The following is an 18,390-nucleotide window of genomic DNA, read 5'->3' as shown; positions in this document are numbered from 1 at the left end:
CTTACGATCAATCATTTGGCTTTTGATGTCAGACAGTTGTGAATTCCCAATTTCAGTGAATTTGTATTAAACAACGTGTTCACTTTCTGTCGTTCGACCTATCGATTAATCGGCTAACGTTAAGCGTTGTGGTTCAAATCCTGTTTATCCACGAAGGCTCGTCCAAATCAAGGTTATTGTGCAGAAGCTTATTTCCGCGTGTACGTCTCTTTAAGTTCAAGCAGGCAGATGTTTACGCCGTGCATGCAGAGCCTAATGCACTTCTTCTTCTTTCTATGTCACTGAATACCCTCAACGTGCCCCCGGCTCTCCTTTTTAGGTGAATCTTCCATCTTGAGACATCATGTTGCGGTCAGCTGTGAACGGCTGCAGCGGCAACAACAAAAGAGACGGAGCGAAAACAAAAGGCCTATTTTGTTGACATTCCAACACGTATCTAACATCATCCATAGCATCGTACCCATGTTAGATAACGTTAACACGGGCGATGCAAGCGCTTTAGCCGGTGCAACGCTCCCACTCCCCCGTTACCTCGACAGAAGGACATGCTGCCGGACCGCTCGACAGCCGGAGGATGAGGAGGAGGCTGGCCGGAGGACGGGAGGCAGCAGCGGCTTGGGGAGTGAGTGAGAGCCGGCGAGACGGCGTCCTGGTGACTACGAGCCCGGGCTCATCCTGACGGGAGGTAAACAGCAGCGGGCGAGGTCTCGGGGTCTCCAGCCCCGCTGCGCCCTCTGGTGGTCAGCTTGAAATGTAACTGCTTAATAAGAGTTTATTATCCACAGGATAAGTCAGTTTTATTTGTCAATTATTCCATTGTGCAAGCATACAGAAGATTTGAAATTGTGTTTCTCTTCTGTCCGACATAAAGTGAATGTACTGTAATAAAGTGCAAAAACAGTAAAAGTTTAAAAAAACGTTCAAAAGTTTGGGGTCACTTAGAAATGTCCTTATTTTTCATAGAAAAGCACTGTTTTTTTCAATGAAGATAACATTAAATTAATCAGAAATACACTATACATTGTTAATGTGGTAAATTACTTTTCTAGGTGGAAACGTCTGGTTTTTAATGAAATATCTACATAGGAGTATAGAGGCCCATTTCCAGCAACTATCACTCCAGTGTTCTAATGGTACATTGTGCTAATCACATAGAAGACTAATGGATGACTAGAAAACCCTTGATAACCCTTGTGCAATTATGTTAGCAGAGCTTAACACAGTTATGCTGGTGAGAGAAGCTATACAACTGGCCTTCCTTTGAGCTAGTTGAGTATCTGGAGCATCACATTTGTGGGTTCGATTCTACTCTCAAAATGGCCAGAAAAAGAGAACCCAAGAGATGTGAAACTCGGCAGTCTGTTCTTGTTCTTAGACATGAAGGCTATTCCATGCGAGAAATTGCGAAGAAACTGAAAAAAACAATGATCCGTCCAGCTGCATTCACTATGCGCTGCAGGGCTCCACACAGTGACGTAGTTGGTCAGGATGCTCTCAATGGTGCCGACACATACTGCTTGTGGCCTCTCACTGAGGAAGTCCATCAGCCAGTTACACAGCGAGGTGTTGAGCCCCAGCTGGTCAAGTTTGCAGGTGAGTTGTTGTGGGATGATGGTGTTGAATGCTGAACTAAAGTATATGGTCAGCATTCTCACATATGAGTCTTTTTTGTCCAGGTGAATGAGGGCTGGGTGGAGAGCAGAGTAGATTGCATCCTCCGTGGACCGTTTGGCACGGTATGTAAACTGGAAAGGGTCCAGGGTGGGTGGGGGGGGGGGATTTGATGTGTGTTTCATGACTAGCCGTTCAAAGCACTTCATTATTATGGGGGTAAGTGCCACTGGACGATAGTCATTAAAGCAGGATGGAGTGGATTTCTTTGGCACAGGTATGATGGTGGTGGCCTTGAAGCATGATGGAACAACAGCTTGTCTCAGAGAAGTATTAAAACACCTGTGAAGACATCCTTAAGCTCCTCTGCGCAGTCCCTCAACACACGACCAGGGATGTTGTCTGGACCTGCTGCCTTGCGGGTGTTGATGGTGGAGAGAGTCCTCTTCACGCTGGCAGCAGACAGGCACAGAACCTGATCATGGAGAGGGGGCGGAGTCTCGTGTGGACTTGTGCTGTTCTGTGCTTCAAACCGTGCAAAGAAGCTGTTGAGGTCGTTAAGCAGAAAGATGTTGCTGTCGCAGGTCTGTGATGTGGGTTTATAGTCTGTGATGGTCTGAATGCCCTGCCACAGGCTCTGTGTGTCTCTGCTGTCTTTAAAGTGACAGGTTATCTTGTTCGTTATGTGGCTGCCTGCTTAAACATTCCCCAGTCTGTTGAGTCAAAGCAGTCTTGGAGAGCGGAGGAGGAGATATTATTATATATGCTGTGAGTGTGATGACCTGGCAACGGTGACTACGTAACTAACGTAGGCTAAGTACATTTACCCACGTGCTGTACTTGAATACAGGTTTGAGGTACTTGCGCATGACTTGAGTATTTCCCTTTATGCCACTATATACTTCTAATTCACTACATTTCAGCAATAAAATGCATAACATATCAAATCTATAAAATATGACCCATTGTTACAGATTAAACTGTGAAATTAGCTCAACTACCACTTTTGTACCACTCACATATCAGTACATCAATAATAATGACCATGAAAACATAATAGTACACACGTTAAATCGCCTATACGCAAAACTTAAATTTGATATTTTTATACTGTGGCATGTTAATGATTTGAATACTTCTTCAACACAACTCATTAATATTAATCAGGCGATAGCACACTACTGTGCCTACTGGTCATAAGATGAAAAGCACTTCAACAGAACATGAAACCAAATAACAATAATAATTTTATATTTATTTACATTTTTTCAAGCTAAAGATGCTACAATATTTTCTGATGTGATCTAAAGTTGAAACAAAAAGGTATAAAACAGTTCAGCTTTTAAATGTGATTAATTGATAGAAAGCTTGTTGTTTTATATTTGTGGCTACAAGTGCACTACATTCCACACATCAACAACTAATCAGATTAATTGTAGTTCATCACATGTGTATTTAATACAGTGGATGTTGATAAAGAGAAGAGGATATACAATACCTGGTCTTTTAATCAGTAGAGGTAGCAACCTACTTCCATCATAAAGGCTTTCAAGATACTAATATGTTCTGAAGCTACATCACGATCATTGCTTTTACACAGAGCGGAAACTGTTAAATAACAGGACAGATCCAAATGTATAGAGCTGAGTTGCAGTGAGTTACATTCACAGTTATGTGTTGTTTTCAAGCCTGTCCTGGGATCAGTCTTGATGAACAAGTGAAACTAAGTGCTATTTGAGATCATGTTCAGCAATCAAGATGAGTTGAGATGAGACTCTGCCTGACTGTCAGTAGTTGGGTGTAGACTCTTGGTCAGAGCCAGGAGTGGTTTGCTCCTTTCTTTGCACTTCTGATTGGTTGTCTGCTGTCTTCTGAGGAGAGGGGCTGGACTGCGTTGTTTTGCTGGGTGATACTGGGGAGGAGAACTGTTCTGTTTCTGTTCTATCACTAATCCCCTGCTCGGCCTCCTCTTCCCTCTGCTGTACAGAGGAGAGGTACTGCTCCAGCAGGCTGCAGTCGGCACTGTCCACACCACTCTGAGCAGGGCTGAGGGCTCGCACTGTCTTCAGAGAGTCTGTTGTCCCGCTGCTCAGGAAACTGTCCTCCTGCGTCGCCTGCTGATCACTGGTTGACTGGAAGCCAGAGTCTGGGAACGAGAGGTCTGTGGCGGGTGGGTTCGTGGTGCTGGATGCAACGGGCTTGACAGCCACACATAGTCCAGGAGCTGAGATCTGAACCGGGGTGACTGCCTGACTGATGGTAGCCAGCTGCTGCTCCACAGACTGCTTCCACTGCTGCATAGACTGGAGCTACAAGGAGAACACAGGGAAAGTGTTAAACTATCGACGCAGCCATGTGAGATGTTGCAATGCCATCAGCAGACAATGTTGAGGTGCATCATCGCTGGAACGCCATTTTTACCACACACACACAGACCTGTTTCCACAGAAACTTTATAGCTTCCTCCTGAACCAGCCTTTGTAACCTCTCTTCTTCATACTGCAGCTGAACCCTGTAACATTAGCAAATACTTATATAAAAGTCCACAACCATATGTAACATTTGAAACAGAAAATATACAATGTCAGTCACATACCTGTCCAACTGTCCAGACAGGGAGAGGATGTGGTCTTGCATCCTGCGCAGGCGGATTTCACTGCGCACCTCTTTGGCCATGGGGTGACAACACCTAGTGTGCAGTCCCCTCCACCATGACTGTATTCTAACAGCCGCCCTGTCTGCTTCCAACAAACTTGATTTACCGGCACACATACCAACTTCTTCCTGCTTGGGAGCTTCTTTCATCTCTGCTTTACCAAAGTCAGAGGATGTTTCCAGATCATTTTGAGGTGTGCTATCTCTGATGACCATTGGTTCATCTGTTGCACCAGAAATAACTTCCTCTACAAGACCCCTCTCTTGCTGATCCACTGGGGGTGAATGATGCGTCTTGTTTGTGTTGTTCTTTTTGGGCTGTGCTGGACGCTTTGGAGCCAGGGAATCGGGTTCAAATGTCTCGGTCTCATCCTCGCTGTCAGAGTGGGTTGTTTGCAGCTCTAGCTTAGATGTGAAGGGAAGAAAGGTGGACTCTGAGGAAAGCATGCTGCCATTGAGTTTCTCCTCATCTGTCTGAACATCCTCCAGATAGAGTTGCTCCTCTCCAAGCCTTGGGCTGCGAACTACCGGCAGTGACGGGTGAGAGGAGTCACAGCTCGTCCAGGTGTTGAACTGCACGACTGGCTCTGTACCAAAGTAAGCGCGGCAAAAAGGTTAAAATTGTGACAAAAGAAAAATCACAACTATTTGTAAAGAGAAACAATAAAAACATATGCAGCGGAACTCCCACATAGAGAGGCAAAGAGGCCCTCTTACCTGTCTCTCGGACTGATGGAGCAGCAGGCGGTGTAGGTGCACTGATTTGCTTCAGCTCTCTGGCTCCCCCCTGTGGGACTGGATGTGCCGGACTGTGCCTCTCCACGTCTAGCTGAGTCGGACGAGGAGGGCTGAGAAAGCCTTCTTGAGTCTCCTCTAACAGCTGCATTTGGTGAAACCTGAAAAAATGTCAGCGCAAACATGAGGTCATTAAAGTACATATTTCCCAATTAGAGGGAATTCATGGCGATGAAGTGAGTATTGGAGGATAGTCTTTGGAGTCTCTGTGGTGTTGCTAAATTCAGATTTATACCTCTGCTTACTGAGGATCTTCTCCAGTTTGGCATCTTCTGCCGTCTCCAGGGCTGGTGAGGACGTCAGAGGGCAAACTGTGGCCAGGTATTGAACCAGCTGAGCGTGCTGACCTGGTCGGTATGAACGTCCTTTCCCCTGACTGTAGAGCCACTCGGCTTTGAGACTGTAATTGTGATAATTATACACAATAAATAAAAGATTGAAACACTTTGATTGTATTCCTGCATTAATTAACTGCACAAGCAGTTTGGAACCTCATAAAAATGTACACACCCTTCTTTTTGTGACACGACATAGCCATCCAGAACCTTTAGGCTCAGACACCAACTCATGACATATGGCCGATAATCAAAACCTGGCAATGAGGGTGTTGCCATAACGCACGGGTTGCTCATAACGGACAGCTGCTCCAGTTCATGGAGAGGAGCCAGGTATGATGCCTACGGAATAAGTTGGTCAGTAATAATTAGCATGTATATAATTAAATGGAGATCAGTGCTGCTTTGTCAAGTAAGGAAAAAAAAAGATCATTACTTCATTAAGATCCCGGATCTCATTTTCTGCCAGGGAGAGGATGGATAAGTTGGCCGGTAGGTGAGCAGGAACAGTACGAAGTGTTGTAATGCTGTTTCCATGGAGTAACAGTGTCTGCAAAATTGACCAGAAAATCCATCAAAGTTACATAAAATAAATCTGACACAAAAACTGTACATTATTAAAGAGTCATCTTTTTGTTTAAGCTTACTTTTGACCTCAGAGGCTCCAGCGCTCACCTTTAATGCCACTAGTTTAGTCACATCACCAATGGAAGATATGTTATTGTCTGACAGATCCAAGTGTTGAAGGGAAACACAGTTGTTGAGTTGCTCAATGACCTGTGTAAAGGAGTTTAAAGTTGGTTAATATACTACCGCTTGGGCTGAAATTGACATTTTGTAAATACATGAGATATAATATATCAGATAGGTAGGTGATGACTCCCTGTCATCACCTTAATGTTGTTCCCAGACAGGTTGAGCCATTTGAGGTGTGACAGATCTCTGAGCCCCTCGATGTATCCAATACTGTTATTTGGAAGATTGAGGACGGTCAACTCTGTTAACCGAGACACGCCCATCATTCTCACCAGACGGTTACCGGCTACAGATAGCTAAAGGGGAAAAGGCAAAGATTATAAGATGTAAAGCATTGAATTAAGAAGATATACTAGTATTTTGGCACAAAGTTATCAGTGACTATGCTATAAGCCTGTATAAAAAAAGAGAGGGAAAACCAAGCCAATAGTTCAGAGGGTGTAATTACCTGCTGAAGGCCTGGGCTCCTTTCCAGATGGTCCAGTTTCATTATGTGGTTACGGTCCAGGATAAGAGTGTGAGTGTCTTCAGAGCAGGTGAAACTCTGATCCAGCTTTTGCATACCCCTGGCTGAAAGATCCACCACAGGTCCTTGTGGGATGGAGATTAAACAGACTGAAGAACCACTTCTTCAAATGCAAATGACCATGGCTACATATCACACAATACGTAAAGCAGCTAAGCATACATATGGACAATACACACCTGCAGTAAAGCCGATGGCAGACACTCCACTAAGTTTACGTAGAAAAAGTCAGTTTACTGTGATCAAGGTTACCTTGAGTTAGGCTGCTTGAAACTTCAAATAATTAACAGAAAGCCTGTGTTATAAACTGGGGGCATGGAGTTTACAAGGGAGGGAGTTTTGTTTTAGTCTGTATCTGCAAGTCATCCAACTTTGTTAAAGAATAACACTAAATCATCGAAGTAACCCTTTAAGAAAAGAGTAATAGAGAAGACAAGAGGAGGGGAAATCATTCCCGTCTGTGTTGAAAGTAGGTAGAGCAAACGTTACTTCTGTGAAAACATATGTAAATATCTGCCAAATAACCAAATAACATATCTTAACCCATTCATTTTAAAACACAAGTATTTCACTAACTAAGGTTAACGTCACCCAGACGACCTGCAGGACATCAACACAACAGTCAATGAGTTGGTCTGATTATTAAGTGGTAAACCTTGCTACACAGGTACTCAATAGGTTTGCCCGCAGTGGACTGACACACGATGTTTTTATCTGCATCCTCTGACACACTTGATGTTAATACCGTTGGCCAAAAGCAGCACTCTGGAGTGATGCATGCTAGCTCATATTAGCTAGCTCGTAATCATAGAAATGTCTATTCTGGTAATAATCACACTCCCAACGACTACAGTTGAACTAATATGTACCACTTACCAGCATTTGTATCGAATTGTAAATCTGATACCCCCATCCTGTCGCCTCAGTACCTAGGTTAATACCTAACGTTACTAGCTTGCTGCATACCGTGGTCTCAAAGACGAGACGCGTATGTCGCTTGTCAAACGGTTAAACCAATGTGGTTCTGGGATATGTAGTTCAAATGGGCTGCCTCGCTCATTACAGAGTGGCGTCTTTGTAGCTTCAAAAGACTACAATCATTGCCATTTCTTACCGCCAACCAGGTTGTCGTAAAGAAAGTAAGAAAGAAGCTAGCCGATAATATTAACGACAAAAACGCATAGATGTGATAGTAACTCTTTTTTATTTCATTTTTGTATATGCTTGATTCTCCTCTTTATTATATATTATATGACATTATTAAACCAAAAAGTAAAGTATTGCTTTCCCGCTGTTACGCTTGCTAGGCAACCGTCAGTTTGTGACGTCCCCTTGTGATTATTGGACAACGTATCATTTCATTAAACTATTAAGTAACATATGTCTATGTTACGCGTAGAGTATTATTAACACAAGTCGGTCAAGTGACCGAAAAAAGATTTACTGTTTATAAGTTAATAAATATCCATTTGAAGTCTCCAAATTCCGTTTCCGCTTCCGTCATCTTTCTTTCCGGTTTTGTGCCCTCTCGTAGCCATCATGAAGTGAGTGTACAGAATACTATCAAAAGCCATCTCAGCGCTTACATCAACATTCTTACGCTATTATCTGTATTAAAAGTGAACATGCACCTTCTTCTTTTAGTCATGCCTGCTATTTGTCGTTTTCAGGGTCGAGTTGTGCAGTTTCAGCGGGTATAAAATATATCCCGGCCATGGCCGCCGATACGCCAGGATAGACGGAAAGGTAACCACTCGACCCGACACCGGTTTCCAGCTGCTCTGTCTGTAGATACGGTGTAAAGCACAATTGACCGGATTACATATTTGTTTTTGTTGTCTGTGTCGTCTGTTATCGGTGTCCGTAACATAAGTAATGGTCTCTGGATTGGGTCTCCATAGACCGCTATGAAACATGCTAACATTAGCTGCTAGCGATAAAGCCACAAGTTGTGTGTTGGACTGCACTGGTGTTGTAACGTTGAATAGTTGTATATTTAACTAGAAGAAGAGGAGCAGATAGACCATCATGGTTCTCCTCAAAATGTATGTTAAGAAAATTGCTTCACTGTGTACAATACATCCGGGAAGAGCCATTATTATATGTACTACTTAAACACACTGTTATTTAACTATCTCAGCGTGTAATGCTTTAATGTATGACCCCAAAGTGCCCTTACCAATACCCACAATGGGGAAAGATGGCATATACGCACTTTCTGCTAAAATTACTTCAATACAACGTGTCACAATTTGTAGATGTGAGTTGCACCTGTCTGAGATGTTCCTAAATGAAAATGATCCATATTTGTCTATTTCAATTGACTGCACATTAAAGTAAACTTATCAATGTCCAACATACAGGGGTTTTGTAAATTTGTAATCCGGTTGCGACTTCCTGTCTTTGATAGGTGTTCCAGTTTTTGAATGCCAAGTGTGAGTCTGCCTTCCTGGCCAAGAGGAACCCCAGACAGATCAACTGGACTGTGCTGTACAGGCGCAAGCACAAGAAGGGCCAGTCTGTAAGTAACGAGCTGTACTGTGTCTGTGTTAATAGTAACTAGGGGTTGTTAAGTCTTATATTGTGTACTGTGGTGTAAAGCAGCCAATATCTGCTTTTAAAGTACAATTTGTTATTCCGTCATCGTCTGGTGCCGATTTTTGGCTGATTGAGTCTTTTTTGGAATATGTGCTTATTATGTTTCTTATAACTGCTGTCAAAACTATGAAACTGTTTTTGTTTTAGAACTTCTAGACTGCTAACATTATGTCATAGTGGCCATTATGGCAGATGGGGAAGTGGTTTTGGCTTCACAAAACCCTATTGATGGGTCTGCACTAGTATTGAGACTATTAAATACAAGTTCCCACTCATGTATGCGTATTTTTGTTTGGCTGCGGGTGGACGGTGTGCACGGTGATAGTCTGTGTTATGTGCTGTTGCCTGACTGTGTTTTGCAGGCTGGGCAGCAGTGCTCACTCCGCACCTGCAGCCATAGACTAACTGGATATCATAGTACTGGTCCTTGACGTCGTTCTCGACATCTCACCATTGGCCAGCCTCCAAATTCTCCTACATGCTACTTACTGTGCTTCTCAGCTGTAACTGTATGATGTGCAGTCTAATTCCATTACAACTCGCAATTGTAAAATACCAGCATTTAAGGGATACTGCAGGGCACAATTTGGTTTAAAATGCAACTGGAAGCACATTGTCTTTCTTATTAGTAGAATGTGTGACAACTTGCATTAGCAGTATTGTTGTTGCTTCGTTAGATGGAAAGTAGAGGAGACGGGTGGTGGAGAAGATACCTGGGGACGGGTGTATCGTGCAGCTGTTTCCTTGATGAAAAACAGTTTATAGTTATCTTAATTTATTACAGGTATGTTTCAAGGTTGTGATGTTGCTGAACATATTGCTGATGTGTCTTGTTTATTGTGCTACAATAGGAAGAGGTGGCAAAGAAGCGTACCCGTCGTGCAGTGAAATTCCAGAGGGCCATCACTGGGGCCTCCTTGGCTGAGATCATGGCCAAGAGGAACCAGAAGCCTGAGGTCCGTAAGGCCCAGAGGGAGCAGGCCATCAGGTGAGGACACGAACAGTATTTTTTATTTAACTCTAATATTGTGGGGCTGTTTTAGCGGGAGAGACATTAAGCACTTATAATCTTGGCATTTTAGTGTTAATTTACGTTGGCCATCTCAGTGGTAGCGGTCCTACCGCAAGCCTTTCAGTCTAATCTTGCAACCTCTTGTTACTATGCAGTTCATGAACACATCAGCTTGGAATCAATTTAGTAAGGACCAGACCAAGTATGTTTTGCAGTAAAGAAACAAGTGAACAAATTAGGAGAAATCATGAATGTGGGCTTGAGCTGCCATATATACATAAGGCAAATCTGACACGGTTATATGGAATATCCCAACATTGGCTCTCTTTTGGCTATATGTCATAGCGTGTACAAAAATATAATGATGGTTTAGATTTCACACTGAAGTTCTCTGCTGGATTCAGCTTAACATGAGTACAACGGTGTTCAGGAAATAACTAGCCTATTAAGGAAAAAAAAGGGTCATATAAAGAGAAGACATATATACCGTACCCTTTTTTTATATAATATATATATACCACGGTACATAACCCTAAATATGTTACGTGTATTAAGCCAAATGTGCAAATAAATCAGGGCTGTTGAAGTTTTATAAGACATTTGCATCTATATGAAAATTGCTCTGGTTGTTATCCATTAATCGTTTTTATCCATGTCAACACATGATGGCACAAAGATGAGAGGATTTTAACCATTTCGTCCTCCACTACTCTTCTAGTTTGGCTGATTCTTTCTGTTTCTCTCTCAGAGCTGCCAAGGAGGTCAAGAAGGCCAAGCAGGCAACCAAGAAGCCCTCGGCACCAAGTGCAAAGGTAAGACTTTACTGAAGTAAAGACTGTATTGCATGTTATGATTTATGTTTAGAAGAACCCTGGAAACAAAACCACTTTTTTTTTTTTTTTTTTTCAAGAACCTGTATCACAGACACTAAAATGTACTTTTGGGAATATGTGCTTATTATGTTTCTTACAAATACGAGTTCCCACTCATGTACACGTATATTAGTTTGGCTGCGGGTGGACGGTGTGCACGGTGATAGTCTGTGTTATGTGCTGTTGCCTGACTGCGTTTTGCAGGCTGGGCAGCAGTGCTCACGCCACACCTGCAGCCATAGACTAACTGGATATCGTAGTACTGGTCCTTGACATCTCACCATTGGCCAGCCTCCAAATCCTCCTACATGCTACAGAAACTAAACTGTGCACTGCTTTGTGTACTTGTATAATATTGCAGCTAATCTATATTTATTGGATTATCAATTAACGTCACTTTCGGTTGTAGAACTGATGATATAGTAAAAGTATTTAACGCATCTTTTCTTCTGTAGGCTTCTGCTAAGACGACACAGAAGCAAGCAAAGATCTCTAAGCCCATGAAGGTCAACGCTCCTCGTGTTGGTGGAAAACGCTAAATCTGACTGTTTAGTGTTGTGAATAAAACATTTTTGCTTAACCACCATATTTGTTGTTTGTATTTTATAACCAGACAAGGTTGAAAGATCATATTGAAACCCGTATAACGTCCATGCTAATATTTGGTTTTAATGCGTCAACCAACATCGTTAAAGTACATTTTTACTTCATAAGAATGGCTTTTTTTGAATCAAATTTAATACACTATTTGGGGAACTCTGCATCATACGTTTACAAACTGAACTTGTTACATTTGGATGATTTAATGTCTAAAGACAGTCCGATTGTTCAGCTGTCTTAGTCCCTTAGACTCTTGATACTTTATGTTGAACATCAGACGCTAGTCAGACATTTTGAAATGTCATTATAGAAAAAGCTCACGTGTTACTTAAGTGTCCCAGTGAGCCTGCGAGCACAATACCAAAGCCCTGAGACTGGGACACTGAAATAAGTTTAGTTTCCAATTTTTCATCTGAGAAAAGGGGCCATCTTCCTTAAAAGGTTGTCATTGTAGCTCCACCAAATCTTAATGAGCTGTCTGAACTGAGTAGCAGCGAACATCTCATCCAGTTATTAGTTTTGCAAATACAATGTCAGTTAAGACAAGTTTGAAGCCATAAGCAGAACAGATGAGATGTGTTTTAGTACGTTTACCTTTAATTACCGAGTCAGTTGAGACTTCGCTCTACTGTGGATGTTAGAAACTGGAAGTGTTGCTCTGTAGCGTAGAGGACCAAGTATTAACCATGAGGAGTAAATGGATCTTTGTATTGTAATCTAAGATGTTGTACTCGGTCCGCTGCAGGTGTTAAACAGGATTTATTAGAATCACTCAGCCACAGAGCCATAATGACGACCATCAAAGTGCCATTTGTTCAAACAGTCAGATCAAGAGATACTTAAGTGATGACACTAATTATTGCTAAAATATTCATGTGATTACAACACTTACATTATGTTGGAAACGTGTCAATAAAAGTGCTATTCTTACAAACAAAATATAAAACACATTTCTAGTAACAAAGAAGCATTCAACAGCAGGATTTTGATCTTTAAGAGCTGTTAGCACATCAGTGTTTGCTTTGTTGACTAAATCAATAAAAAGCTGCACAGGTTGAATATGTGTCATTGGTTTAAATTTTCCTAATAAAGAATCAGGAAATAACAGCATCTTTCTTTACAGTTTTCACAACAAGAGAATGATTTAATCAAGTGATTAATAAATTATGATTTGCTCTCACACAAATTAAAGCCATTAAAATAGAAGAAATCATTACATGTAATCAATGATCTAATAATCACTGAGGTACAGATTCCGCAACTAAGTGAATTATAAATAAGTAAATGAAAAGACTACTGTGATTAAATCCTTAATTTAATTTAGAAACATTCCTTGAAACCACGTTCAACACATCCGAGACTTACATGTTTTGGGAGATTAGTGCACGAGGTACGGCTTGTTACACCTGAAGTATGATGAAGGAAGGAAGGAAGCAACAACTTCCCAACTAGTGCATGACATATAAAGCATGATCTGAGAGACTTTACAATCATAAAAGTAGTTTTAACAAGTAATACTTGGGCGTTAAAGACTAGGATTCTTGAGAGTGTTGAAACGGTTCTGTCTCTTGTGGAGGGGGGTTTAATGGGTTTTTTTTTTTACACCCTGAGGAAATTTGAAACTCAAGGAAAAGTGCACATTTCCATCAGGGACAACAGGCTTAATGTGGTGGAACAATGGTTATGGCTGTTATGGAGACAATATGGGCCGATGAGGGAAGGAGCAGCTGTGTGCCGCCTCCCTTCAGTCCGCTGAGAAGTGGAGAAGCACTCAAGACTCTTCTGCTGCCGCCGCCTCTTTCAGCGCTGCCTTCTGTTCCTGCTTGAAGCTATGAAGAGGAAAAGAGAAGACCCATTATAGAGATTACATGCTAAACTTTTATTAGCCGCCTGTTTCATGTGTTGCCCGATCACAATTAAGAAAACGCATCACAGGAGCTGTAGAAACTTTTTTTTTTTTTTTTAAATCTGCATAAAAAAAAAATGCAGATGCACTTGTGTTGCCTTCAGTTTTTCGTTGCACTCCAATAAGCTTTAACACGCAGCTGGGAGACTTTACCCTGTGGCATTAATACAATTATTAAAGCAATCCAATCAAGTTGCACATAATTATACTGCGCACAAGAAAAAAAGACATATTAGTAAAATAGCACGACCACCAGCAGCTGGACTGGTGTGGAGTAGCTCGTGGGGAATTGAGAGAAACAAGTTGTTGAGTAATCATAGTATCCGACTGAGAGACCATAAAAAGTGTCCTCAGACACATGATGCTAAATGTGCATTTCCCTTTTTTTCTGGAAGAAGTCCAAAAGAACTCAACTTACTAAACACTTGATAACAAGTTTGAGTCTCCAGGACTTCTCATTTGGTCTGATGGGTCAATTTCACACTTTTTTAAAGTCTTCACAGTCACTTCACCTGCATGTGGAAAATGTTTAAACTCATTTCTCTGATGGAGTTCAGTTAATTGTTGACATTGGGGGGAGGAAAAAAAAAAAAAAGTACACATAAAAACTACTGTATGTTACACATTTACTACGACGCTCGCTCTATCAACTGCGATGCACTTAAACATTAACTCATGCCGTGATATCAGCAACGAGTAAGGAATACATACACTAATGACTAACTTATCATAACTCTCACTAAAATGGTTCCGACAGAGATAATAAGGTCATTTATGGAGATTAACCACAATAAACACACAAACCTAAAGATCCTGTAGAGCTGGGTGGCTCCCGCACTGCCGACAAAGAAGTTGACACAAAACAGGTTCCAGTTCTTGGGGATTATGACTAACGAGTATCTGGACCAGATCAGGCCTGGTGGAGGGAGGACAACAGTAAGTGTGAAGGTTATGCACACTGGTGGTGAACCAGCTGCTGTTTTGGCAAGAGAGTAACATAAGAGTTGTTTGAAGAAACATATTGCGAAATCAGATGCACCAGACGAACTTTAGCACAGATCGGTCAAATTCTCTCTGAACTGATTATTTGTAAATGTCCATCAATACCTCAAAGCAGAGGCAGATAACTCAAGTCAGCTGTGTCGTTTGCTGCTACCACTCATTTTCATCTTTAGTTCAAAATTGTATACATTTTGGTGACAATCAGAAACACTGTGCCATCAGAGGCATAATGGTAAAGTCTAGATGTATTTGATTTACGGTAAACCTATTTAATCTCACCTGTGGCCAACAAAACTGCAGACTGGGAGGTACTGAGTTTGTCTGGTGGTCGACTCATATCAGCCAGACCAGCTCCAACCAGACCCTGGAGAGGTGAAGAGAGCATGTTTTCTATCTATTTGACTTGATCGTAATACCCAAGCCCTTTAAGTGGCACTGGCTACCAACCTCAAAGTTGGGACGACAAAGCTTTGTTTTCACAAGCCTCTAATTTAAACAGTTAAACTGCATAACATGTACTCACCCATTTAAACATTGGGGCCCAGAAGAAAACTGTTTTTGGACCTGAAATCAAAAGATAAGGAAAACATGAAATTTTACATTTATGTTTTAACAATGCATATTTGAGTATTTTTTGAAGGTTTTCTCTCTAGTGCCTCTGATCTGCCTGCTGGAGTTTTCTAACGGGTGTAAAGATGAAACCTAATTCCACGGTTGAGCCATTATCTGCATAACAGATACCTGAACGCCTCAGGGTGTCCGAACACACTGGAAGCAGACGCAAATAAAGTGAATTAGCTCTGTATAGTTTACTTTGACACAAAAGGAAGAAACATGTGAGGAAGCAAAAAGCTGCTAGTCTTTAATTTATTGTTTAAATATGTTTCTAATATTGCTACAAAAATCACATGTCAAATAATCAGCTGATCAGATCAAACTCTTCATAAAATTGATATTTGGCATATTTTTTTGTCATTAAAGAAAAAAGACCTGAAGACGCATGTGCATCTTTACTTTATAGTTATTATAAACACTTTTTAGTTATTATAAAAAATGAAATATCACATCACAGATCGTAAGGCTAAGATTTCTAAGATAAATGTTTTATTGTGGTTACTATACCTTTGAACCTTTGACAACAAAATGTTGCAAAGCAATAACACAAGTATCATATCATCAGCGGGATGCCAACGCAGACCATCAATCAACGAGGCCCGAGACCAATAGGAAATGTTGCAGTTCAAATCATTTATACCAGTTGATATCACATTTAATAGTTTTATTTCATTTAGGTTTTCTCCCTTAAATCTGTGTAAAAGACACTTGGACATTGAGCCACTGGGAGAAGACTCGTATAAACTAAATTAGCGACAGCAAAGGAATGGAAAAGTTCACCGGACCATTAAAAAGCTGCTGGTCTGGAATCTCTTCTAAGTTATACTCACAGAATAAGAAAAATACATTCAGTTAACTACGTATATAAACATAACGCAGTCTGATGCAATGAATCCCACCTTCATGAAGGTTCTAGTGTCCCGTTTTGTTTTGGGTGTATTTTGGCATCATTGTTTGTGGTGCTGTTGAATGGTATGAATTGAATGTGTCTACAATCATTTTTCTGCCCTCATAGAAAGTGGGTTGACAAAACACAACTTCATGAAGGTGAGATTTCTTCGAGGGCTGTTGTGTTACACTGCGTTAGTTGGAGCTCGGTGTCGGTCTCCCTTTACTTCAATGTTTAACATTGTATCACACGATTTAGACATATCAGGGAGGCTATACATTGTGATTAGCGCATACGCATAAATTGATCAAGACATAATGATTGAGCAACAATTTTGATAAATAAATCACTTGTTTAATCAAGCAAAAATGTAAACATATATCCTTATTCAACTTCTCAAATCTGATGATTTGCTGCTTTTTTAAATATTGAATATGTTTTAAAAATCAGTTAAAGCGTGTTAAACAGAGATACACTAAATCACATCACTGTAACTTAACCTTGTAATTTTGTCTTTAGATCATTCTTTTTCAATTTAATTTATATTCTTGTTTAGTTCCATGTCCTTCTTATTTACTTATTTTACTTTATCTGTACATATTCTATCCTTGTGCAGCTGCAAAACCGCATTTCGCCTCTAGGCTCCATACACGCTTATCTTATCTTAGTTATTACTAATTAGAATGAATAGGACCATTATCTTAGTGTGATAACACGGTCTGATTTAACTGCTATTATAATGTATTCAAGTTGATACGATGACAACAACAAGACAACTGTGCTGGTTAAATTAAAGTACATTTTGATCTTTTATTTTTTAATGGCAATACTTTTGAACTCTCCCCTCAAATCCAGAACGTATTGGCTCAATAAACATCTTGTTTTAGGAGATAACGCTTCAAACTCTCCCGTCATAACCTCTGCTCCTCTTCTCGGACAGATCTAATGGTGTAATCTCAGATTAGAGTATCCCATAGCAACACTGACCCATCAAAACAACGACTCTCACAGCTCAGCCATCAAGGACAGACAGACAAACAGCTGGATGGATCCTCAGAGACATCACACACACACACACACACCTGCCAGTCAGACTCACAGATAATACACACTCCTTACCTGCCGGGTGGTTGTACAGAGGTCTCAGTTTGGCTGGTAGCATGTGCTCGATCCTGTCCAGGATCCTGTGATAGGACAATCTGAGCGCGGCCATGGTTGTAACGTTAGGCGGATGGAAGAGAGACACCGAGAGGAACTTCAAGCTAGCTCGCTAAATGCTGAGCAGGCTAAATATTCGGCTTTTCTGAAACACGTTCGCCTTCGTCTGTGTGCACAAGGTTGTCAAATAAATAAATAAATAACTGCCAGGGAGGTTTAAACACTCTGAGGATGCTGCTGTCCTACCATCGACCTTCCCCCTTAACCGCTGTGACTATGCTAACTCTGCTAGCTTCTCAGGCGCTTCTGACTGACCGACAACGACGAGGTGACTCTCTGTACGATGCAACCTACCGCGTGAAGGGCGGGGTCACATATTTCACCGGTCCTGATTGGTCCGCCTGGTCAGAACCCTGATATGATTGGCTTAGAAAGGAGTGTTACTTTTCCTGCCCGGCGTTTCCCGATGAATGGAAACAATTAACCGCTTATTTATTGAGAACCCCCTTCAAAAATACATGATAAACACAAGTTAGATCTTAAAAAAAAAGATTTATACAATAGTTTGAATATATAGATTGAACAATTTGACTTGATTGAATGTTGTCCCTAATTATTTGTATTACATATTTGATAAACAATCTAAAATAACAAAGAAACCACAAGTGTACTTACAATGAAATGTTGCAATTGTATTCCGGAAAGATCTTGAGTGTAATCTGCCTTCATCTTTGTATTATATTTATTTAGTCCCTGTTGCAGTTTGTGTTGTTTTATGTTATGTTTTTTTATTTTATTGAGCACATTTATATCTTGTTTTGCATCCAACAAGACCACAAGAGAAGCAACGACAAAATAGAATTACAAGGAATATGAAATATGTATCTTGAATCAAATACTCGATTTGCACCATGCAATGAGGACATCTTCAGTGAAAGTACAGAAATCTTGGAGCAGGGCAAAGCAGTCGATGGCCCTCGAGGCCAAGACCTCCAAAAGTAAGTATCAACAAAAGCAGGTCTTGCAATAGAACCTGATCTTGTGGCCCTGTGACAAAGAT

General features: G+C 41.0%; 3 protein-coding genes across 3 annotated transcripts; 1 reads left to right on the top strand and 2 right to left on the bottom strand.

The window, feature by feature from the left end:
• Positions 1–2,967: 2,967 nt before the first annotated feature.
• On the bottom strand, positions 2,968–7,591 carry cep97 (centrosomal protein 97; the record flags this gene model as incomplete). The annotated part of the gene is made up of 11 exons (XM_079230793.1): positions 2,968–3,920; positions 4,048–4,123; positions 4,208–4,853; positions 4,984–5,162; positions 5,297–5,461; positions 5,572–5,738; positions 5,833–5,946; positions 6,072–6,173; positions 6,290–6,448; positions 6,601–6,743; positions 7,555–7,591. The coding sequence occupies 11 exons, from the start codon at positions 7,589–7,591 to the stop codon at positions 3,399–3,401; spliced, it is 2,310 nt and encodes a 769-aa protein (XP_079086919.1). The 3' UTR covers positions 2,968–3,398.
• Positions 7,592–8,196: 605 nt separating this feature from the next.
• rpl24 (ribosomal protein L24) lies at positions 8,197–11,748 on the top strand. The gene is made up of 6 exons (XM_079231119.1): positions 8,197–8,222; positions 8,349–8,424; positions 9,089–9,199; positions 10,128–10,264; positions 11,037–11,100; positions 11,616–11,748. Exons 1-6 carry the CDS (start codon positions 8,218–8,220, stop codon positions 11,697–11,699), a joined length of 477 nt encoding a protein of 158 aa, XP_079087245.1. The 5' UTR covers positions 8,197–8,217; the 3' UTR covers positions 11,700–11,748.
• A 752-nt stretch (positions 11,749–12,500) lies between these two features.
• Positions 12,501–17,583, bottom strand: mpc2b (mitochondrial pyruvate carrier 2b). The gene is made up of 5 exons (XM_079230841.1): positions 17,292–17,583; positions 15,192–15,232; positions 14,948–15,032; positions 14,471–14,582; positions 12,501–13,589 (listed from the first exon to the last, which is right to left on the bottom strand). Exons 1-5 carry the CDS (start codon positions 17,383–17,385, stop codon positions 13,532–13,534), a joined length of 390 nt encoding a protein of 129 aa, XP_079086967.1. The 5' UTR covers positions 17,386–17,583; the 3' UTR covers positions 12,501–13,531.
• Between the last annotated feature and the right edge of the window lie 807 nt (positions 17,584–18,390).

Source organism: Taurulus bubalis (assembly GCF_910589615.1).
Source record: "Taurulus bubalis genome assembly, chromosome: 15".
Lineage (NCBI taxonomy): Eukaryota > Metazoa > Chordata > Actinopteri > Perciformes > Cottidae > Taurulus > Taurulus bubalis.
Note: the sequence above shows the minus strand (reverse complement) of the source record. Positions and strands in the feature narration are given on the sequence as shown.